The 8,770-nt window shown below is 42.3% G+C and overlaps 1 protein-coding gene across 3 annotated transcripts in view; it reads left to right on the forward strand.

Moving 5' to 3' along the window:
- The window catches only part of LOC128877385 (beta-1-syntrophin), a 323,668-nt gene extending 315,425 nt beyond the window's left edge, over window positions 1–8,243 (forward strand). For all 3 annotated transcript variants that reach the window (XM_054124652.1, XM_054124650.1, XM_054124651.1), the window contains 2 exons: window positions 956–2,355; window positions 7,704–8,243. In XM_054124652.1, coding sequence (XP_053980627.1) covers window positions 956–1,048 — 93 coding nt within the window. In that variant the 3' untranslated portion in view covers window positions 1,049–2,355; window positions 7,704–8,243. The remainder of the gene's footprint in view (window positions 1–955; window positions 2,356–7,703) is intronic.
- The last annotated feature ends 527 nt before the right edge of the window (window positions 8,244–8,770 follow it).

Consider the following 8,770-nt stretch of genomic DNA (forward strand, 5'->3'; position numbering starts at 1 on the left):
ACTCTTCAGTTAGAAAATAAAAAAAAATTAATTCCAAAGGTGAAGCGACGATGAAAATAAATTCGGATAGAATTTGGGAATTAAATGAGTTAAAAAATTAAATACTACAGCAAATGTGAAATTATCTAACCTTCAACGGTCTCGAGACAAAATTTTAACTCGACAGAAATTTTCACGAGTTTTTAGTCCGGCTGCCAACGCGTTAAGCGGATTTTGCATTCGTTCTGGCTTTAGTCCGCGTGCCCTTCCCACGGTTTCCAACCTCCGATAATTACTTTTTTAATCGCTCATTCGAGGAACGTTATTGGCCAATTTCGATTTCCAAATTACCTTCTGCGAGAATTAAAGTGGAGGCGAGAAACTGTTCCTTAGATTTCAATCCCTCAGAAATTCCATCTAACTTTTCTGTACCTATTTCACCTACAAAAGACGCGTGTTTTTACGTTTAACCTCTTGGGTACGATGAGCCTTTATAGTTGGCTTTTTCCTGAACCACGAGTCACTAACACAGAAAGCTTTTCAGGTGTCCACCTCCGATTGTTTTGATTTTCGGATATGTTTTAAAAGACCGAAAAATAGGATATACGTATTTTTTTATATTGGCCCGTTTTCATATTTAGGGGGTGAAACGACCCCTTAAAGTTTCAGATGCGACAGACTATCACCGAAACTATCATAGACAGAAGAAAACTTTTTAAGGAAAAGTTTCATGGTTTTCTATCTGCATATAAAATCTGGCCCTAAATTTTGTAAGAGATAATTTCTTTATAATAATAGCCCATTGCAGCTGAAAATTTAGGGGGTCGTTTCACCCCCCTAAATATGAAAAAGGGCCAATATACAAAAATACGTATATCTTATTTTTCGGTCCTTTAAATCATATCCAAAAATCAAAACAACAGAGGTTAGAGCTAAAGGCCTTGAAACCTCACACTATTCTGACGTCACGTTTCAGGAGCTGGACCTCGAGAGCTGTCCAAAGCCGATCGTGTTCGTTCTGCACAACTTCCTCTCCGCGAAGATCCACCGGTTGGGGCTGAGCGCATAGGGGTACGAGGGGGCCCCGACAGAGGCCCCCGACCTGCCGCCCCACACGACCAGGTCCGTCACCAGCGTCTTCCTCCACTGAGCCCGATCCGTTCGGAGAAGAAGCGGGCAGCGGATGGCAGGCAGTAGAGAGCAACGAAGACCAGAGACACTCGACGGGTCCGTGAAGATGCGTGTTCGAGTTTACCGCCGGAAGGGAGGCTCGCGTAGATCCACGCTCTTCCACGTTTCCAGCCAGGCCTCGATGGTGTTCTCGATGCTGGCGGTGGGGCGATTCGGTCGGTCTCACCCAGCGAACTTGACGGGAGAGAAAGAGACTCTTTTTACGCGTAATGAAAGAAAGTATACCTAGGCGACGAGGAACGTCGACGATCGGCCAGGATCGTCGACTCGAAGCCATCCACCGCGGTCGCAATTTATCGAGGAAAGTACATCCAGTAGGCTAGGCGTCCGCCGGGATACTGGGTCGGGGCTGGTGGGAATCGTAACTAATCAACGCGCCTAAGTAACCAATTTAAACAAAAATAACAAATAACAAATAAAAACTATCTACCTAACGCTAAGTATGAAATAACACGACCGGTGGGAGGAGGGGAGAGAGGACTGAGTAGAGAACGAGAGTCCAGCCGGTCGACGAGAAACGTTCTCCGGATCGAGAACGCTCGAACGCGGAGACCGACTAGAAGAAGCTAATCAATTACTGTCCAACCGCGCGCTGCCCGTTGGTTATTTTGCGCTCCTGCTTCCTCCCTTGTCCATCGAGCAGAGAAAGGAAAGCTAGGGAAGGTAGAATCGACGGAACGAAGGAAACTCGCGGAAATCGAAGGTCTGAGCATCGCCGAGTGTTGGACCTCTGGAAGGAGAGGAATTCCAATGCAACGAAAATAAATTCCCGAAATCGGATATTTCGCGTGCAACAACCCACTATAAAATTACAATTTAATTCCTACGATCGGATTGCAAGGCTGCGAGATTTATCATTTTTTTAACGCAAGTATTAACCACGCGTCGTTCCGTCGCGAACAGTCTGGCGATGATTACCGCGAGCTTCTCTGGACTCTTTCGAGCGAGATCCGCAGCTTCGACAAGGGAGACGAGTTAAGGGTCTCCCAGAAGAAGGAACTTGGGATAGTTACGGCGGAGACCAGCGAAGTCGAACGAACGAGGTAACGATCGCCCGATTTCGTCGAGATATCGTTCGAAGGGGATCGCGACAGAGTCGAAGACGAAGGACTCCGTTATCCTCCGACGGTAGACCAACGGGCGGACGTTAATAGTTGTTTTGTACGATTCGTATTCTTAACGCGGGTAAGTGTAAGATGCCAAGAAACGTCGATGTGTATACTGGTAGCTGCAAGTCCGCTCGATCTTCTTCTTTTCCTAGGAGGTAACTCGCGAGGAGGTCTGAGATACCATGATCCGCTTCCATTGTTCTTGCTTCCACGGCGGGAAACCGCGAGAGAGCGTATTCGTGTCGTTCGGCTGTTCGAGAACGGATAAAGAGATGTTTCCATTGGTTTGATACATAAATTCGTCGCGTTCTGCGTTCAACGCGAGTTTGTTTTCAACAAGAGAAACTTCTTGGCCGTGTGTTACGCGAAAGCTGTTTCGATAGAAAGTTTCGAAAGTTTAAATGCATTTACAGTCAGTCCCGTAAATATTCGTACCCTCCGTGTCTATCGAAGAAATTTTTAATTTTTAAATCGTCTAATTTAAATGATAGGCTTCACGTGTCCAAGTCAATTTTCCATTATAAATACGTACATGAATAAACTTCACACATGTATATATTTACGATTACAAATTTATTTGAAAACATGAAGCATTCGTTTAAATTAGACAAATTTCTTCGATAAATATAGAGGGTACGAGTACTTATACTTCTTTATAAATATGAACATGTGTAATTCGCACATGTACATGTTTATTTATAACGAATATTTGGAATCAGCAAATGTATCAATTAATTTAGACGAATTTCTCCAACGGATGGTACAAATATCTACGTGCAACTGACTGTAAGAACCGTACACAAAAGTTTGAAAACGATCATTTGACAGGTCGTGGTAGGCATTAAACCTTAAACTTGTCTGTTCTCGGGCACCGGAAGCTGTGGTTGGCCTAGAAAAGTTCCTATGACGTGAAAATCGCAGGCTGCGACCGCAGGTGCGAAATATCCACTTACGAATTTCTTATCCCAACCACGATCCACTCGACGAATCGAGTTCCGAACGAAACCAGTCGGCGATGTTTGCCTTCCCGCGAAAAGGGCATGTCCCATTAGTTTCTTCCTCAGGCTCCATTTCTCTTCTGCTGAAAAGCATACTTTCCAGCCGCGATTAAGAAGATCTCCAAGCAAATGGTACTTCATCCTCGCGCAGACAGATCCCCGCAACTCCGCCGCGAACTCCCTCTATTGACTTCGCTTCCGAAACTTCGCCATCCTCCTGCAAAAGTTCCTCGTCCAAGGAGCCTAGTCCTCGAAGGGTTGCCAAGGCAGCTCGACCGATTTGTATATAAAACGTTATCATCAACCCCACCCGCTCGTAACCTTCCGTCAGCTCCGCTCTCCCAACGAGAATTCCCCAAGTGAAATTAACGAGCTTCCGCGTGGCGATAGTGCTCGAAACACCGAAGCCAGCGATATACGATCGAGAAACACCGGTGTTCCTCGAGATATGTACACTACCATTTATTTCAATACAGCATCGTATTTGTTATTTTTTGTTTTCGAGGAGCAATGCAAGTAATTAGCTATTTTGTGATGAATCCATTTTTATTGAAATGGAGTGATCGTATTTGAATTAATTGACGGTATTTTCAAACATTTGGATCGATGGTTTACTTTGCTTTCATTAAAGTACGCGATCTTGGTAGTGCGCATAGCACCGCACATTCGGGTTATTCTAGCTACCGATGGTAGCTACGGCGTAGCGATGTGAATTTTAAAAAAAATATCAGCTTATAAAGTGTGATGGGACGAAACCTTTTCGTACGTACAGTTTATTCGTACGACGTTTAGTTTCAGAGATAAAAAAAAAAATACATACATGTCGAATTGAGTAACCTCCTCCTTTTCGAAGTCGGTTGAAAATCGAAAATTTAGGAGACCTTTCTCCTGAAATTCAATTTTCGCAACGAACTTCTAACTTTTCAATTTTTATTTTCGAAACTAAACGTCCTATGAACATACCGTAAATATAAAAGTAGTTCTACTCAGTACTGCATGTATGACAAGTATTAATTACATCAGTTTTTCTTTTTTTTTTTTTTAACTTACAGAGGAAATGGTATTGAAATTAATATATTGAAATTAATTCCGATAGTGTACATGCAACGATACAAGAATTCTTCCAATTGCAGTTCTATTAGTTTCAATTCGAGCTGATTAAGTTTTCTAGAAGTTAGCGCATTTCGAATAAAACCAGCGAGTCTGCTCGTTATATTGATATGTACGATTGACATCGGTGTTTCAAGCGTTATCATTGCGGAGAGGACGGAGTTCCACCCGGGGAATTGTCTTCGTCGGACAGTCGATCGCAGCCTGCGGCTCGGAAACCGAATCCCGGCTCACGGATCGTCCCGCAGGCGAAAGCAAGTCGCGAAAATGTCGCTGGGTCGAAGGAAGACCGTCGTGGTCCAATCTATCCGCGAGTTAACCCGTGGGCGGAAGAGATCGAGCCCGGACCGACGATTTATTCGCGTTACGAGGCTACTCGCCGCGGTCCGGAGCCACGAACTGGTCCAGTCACTCTAAATTCGATTATGAACTTATTTCTGTCAAACGGATCTTAGACGCATACTATCGCCCTGTCATAACGAATAACGTGTACGATATCGCGCAGTTACCGGCGAGAAAAGTCAGTTTTTCGTTAGGTAAAGGTTCAAAAATTTTACAAACGTCACGTGGAAACTATCGACTATTACTATCTTTAACTATTAAAGAAAATATTGTAAAACGAGAGAGATTACCTTTTTTTATAGGACTTAAGGGTATGTTTCACATATCAATTTGAGTAGCAGAAGAATAAATGGCATGAACTTGTGGGACGACTTGATACATATCACTTCTTTATAGGACAAATTCTTTATCTTTCGTGTGGAGTCGTTTATGGAAAAATACAGGGAAATCTATGAGTATATGCACAAATGCAAAATGATGTAAAGTGTCAACAATAATATACATGTTATACCGACGTAATCGTTCGGTTCTTTTTCTGTGAAAATATAAATTTGCATTAACATCCACGGGCCAATGATAATTTTTAAAGTGAATCAACAGTATTCGAGGTAGCCATGAAAAGCTGGTCTATCCTCGTCGAGGGTTGTAGAATTGAGGGGTGTGCTGCAATGAGGAGGTAGCACCATTTTCTCAAATTTTCCTCTTTATTGCACCACAAAAAAAAGGAGTGTTTTAAATCCGTGATTGTGTTCTAATTTAAATCCATAAAAAAGATGGAGCTACCTCCTTACTGCAGCACACCTTTCAATTATCGCTACGACAACTGTGGAACGTTCCACACATTATTCGCAACGACTCGGTAAAAGTGTGGGAAAAAAATTGAACTTGATGAAATTATTTTCATAGCGTCCCGTGTATTATAATTTAGCATGACTGGACCGAAGCTATCGAAGCGACGAGCGTCCGCGTGTCACCGGGATTTCCTTTCATCCGTATAAATCCGACGTACGGGGTCGCGAACAATTGCTTCCCCGTGAATTGTTGAGTGTTACCAGAGCGGCCGTACAATAATAAGATTTCGACATTAAGTAGAACATATCAACGAAGCCACGTACCATTGGATCGCGTCCATCCGTAGCCTTCGAATTGTTCCTTTCGCGACAGGGTTGCTGCTCGCTGCGCAGAGATGGTCGATACTCTAAAATTTACAAGTCTAAATAAAAGATCAAAATAATTCCATCAGTCATTCTACCAATGAAAATTCCAATTTGCATCGAAAAACGGATCTATATTTCGCGTCCGTAGGAATTTTTAACGTGAAAATCACGTAATATTCGTAATTCTCTGATCGGCCGAATATCTTCGTTATTTCAAACAGTACGCGAACGTGTTTCGCGCAAATATTCGAACAATTGCGCGAAACAACCTCGCGTATTATTTGAAATAATAGAGGTATTCGGGTGATCAGATTTCGTGGAACACACTGTGTACGCTTCGAAGCGTATCTTCCAAAATTGCATATCAAAATCTATTAAAAAATTTAGCCTCATCCATGAATCATAGTTCAATATAACGAATGTTGCCTAAATGAATCCCTGTATACTGTGAATCGTTATCTATTACTCGACCCAAATTTCGTCCAACTCTGTCGCCGCGTTATGCAAGAGTCAAGGAGGCCGTCTCGTTATTTCTGTACATAGATCGTTCCGCACGAACAACTCAGAGGCTGCGTTCGCTCCAGGACGATTGTTCGCCGAGTCTGACGACGACTCGAACGGTCTCCTTGCTCCCTCGTTCCCGGCCGAGGCGGTTTCAGGGTTGTTGAACATTCGACGAGGCTCTCGCGAATTCTTCAGAGATTTACCTAGAGAGGGATCGTAACGGCGATGGTTGTCGGCCATGCGCGATGATCTGTTAACGCTAACAAGAAAAGGATCTCCCGTAGGGGATAGAGTACGTGTCCCTGTTTCTGTCCGCAAGCAATGATAGATCGATTGCTCGACATGGATGTTTCTATTCTGAACCAATGACGAGCGTTCGGGTCTACCATTGTTGACCATTCGTTATCCATCGTTTGATATTCAACGAATAGCGGCTTCAAAGGCCACGTCCGTAATAATTCTATCTTTTATTCCTTATCTCGAGGAAAGGAATAAAATTCTCGTTTTGATATTATGTACCAATTTAACCCTTTCGACCCGAATTTTCTTCTAGTCGGATTGTATTCTTTTAGAAATTAATTGTATTCGATTAGGGTTGACTATAAATTAGAAGTCGCAACCAGATAAGAATTTACTTTACTTTACTTAAGAATTTACTAGAATTTATCGAAACCGGATTTTCACTAGTAATTTGGCCAAAAGCGACCAAAAATATTCACCAACGGTATATTCATATACGGTCAGTCTCCCAAATATTCGTACCGTCTATGTCTATTAAAGAAATTTGTCTAAATTATAGAATAGATTCGATGTTTTCAAACGTTTCATTATAAGTACGTACATGGATAAACTTTGCACTTGTATTATATGTAATGAAAAATTTATTTTGTAAACATCAAACCTATCATTTAATTTCGACAAATTCCCTCAATAAACACAGAGGGTACGAATATTTATGGAACTGACTGTATGAGCCGTTAATTGCACAAATCGATTAACGATCAAACAAAAAGTTGAGAAATCCGATGAAATAATGTACGTCGTTTTCTAAAATTCCCTTTGTAATATATACACAAATAAATACTGTAGAACGCATAAATACAGATGTAGCTTTCGTCTAACGGTATATAAAATTAGTAAGAAAAAATAGGCAAAAGTTAATCGTCAGTAACGTTACAATTTTGATGAGACTGGTGGAGTTAATCGATTTGCGCAGTGATCGACTGATATGTCACGCGAGGGTCGAGAGGGTTAAGCTAGACGATCGAGGGAAGTCGATCTAGCCCGGTTAATTCGTTGATCGAATATTTCAGGCAATAGTGGACACCGGTAGAGAGGGAGGTCTGTCCATCCAAAGCTAGCCGAGAGTGGAAACCCGAATCGAGCCCCGAAAACTGGCTGGAACGCATTTTCGGGACGCTCAGGGTATCGCAAAGTAGAAAAACCTGTAAATGAGCGAACACGTCGGGACGAATTAATTTAACTCTTCCGCACGATTTAATCGACAGAGAGAGAAGGAGATACAGAGGCCGGGAACGCCGCGAAAGGAACGGCCGGGAGCGCGCGTTACACGCATTCACGCACACACGCCTAGAGAAACGAAAAGCAACGTCATTAAGCGCGGGATAAGTACGGAACATCGACGATTCAGTTGGAAGGATTTGCGCGTAAACTGTGTATTTTTCTAATGATTTAGGACGTTCGGCCGGTCGCGGCTCGACGAACGCGCCGTTCTTTTTTTCCCGTGTTACGGGACACGCAGTCCTCTTACGTTATCATTTTCTCTAGGTTTAAGAGACGTTAACGTGTATATCTATGAGTTACCAAATAAATGAAAGCGGTTAGAAAAAAAATTACCTTGGACTACGATTACTCATCCACCCTCCAGAGATTTGTTTCAGGTCAGGATTGAATTTCAAGAATCGTTCAGGTAAGCGCCTTGGATTTCAATTTATCTATTCGCGAGAAGGGATTTTTGTTAATTGACATTTGCGAGCTCGTTTGATCGCGAAATTATCGTGCGAATTTTGCTATTAGGTTGATGCACAACTATCGAGCGTTTTGTAAAGATAATATTTGTCCGTGAACTGAACATGAAAGTACACTCAGAGCATACATACACAGAGCGTGTTATGACAAATGAATACGATTACCAATTCGAACGTCAATAAACTGTCTTCTGAATAAATCTTGCTACAAAAAAAAAGCTGAACACTACTTTCATACGTCAGAACAGATACCTATGTATCAACCCAATACATTTCGAAAGAAGTTCATGCAAAGCTACTGTATATTCACGAGCAAATCTGGTCCACTAAAGTCTTTCTAAAAAGGAACACTTTTTCGTCGCGAGAGGTTAATGCAGCAACGGGTGTCTAAA

The sequence above is a fragment of the Hylaeus volcanicus genome, chromosome 5, assembly GCF_026283585.1.
Source record: "Hylaeus volcanicus isolate JK05 chromosome 5, UHH_iyHylVolc1.0_haploid, whole genome shotgun sequence".
In the NCBI taxonomy this organism is placed as follows: domain Eukaryota; kingdom Metazoa; phylum Arthropoda; class Insecta; order Hymenoptera; family Colletidae; genus Hylaeus; species Hylaeus volcanicus.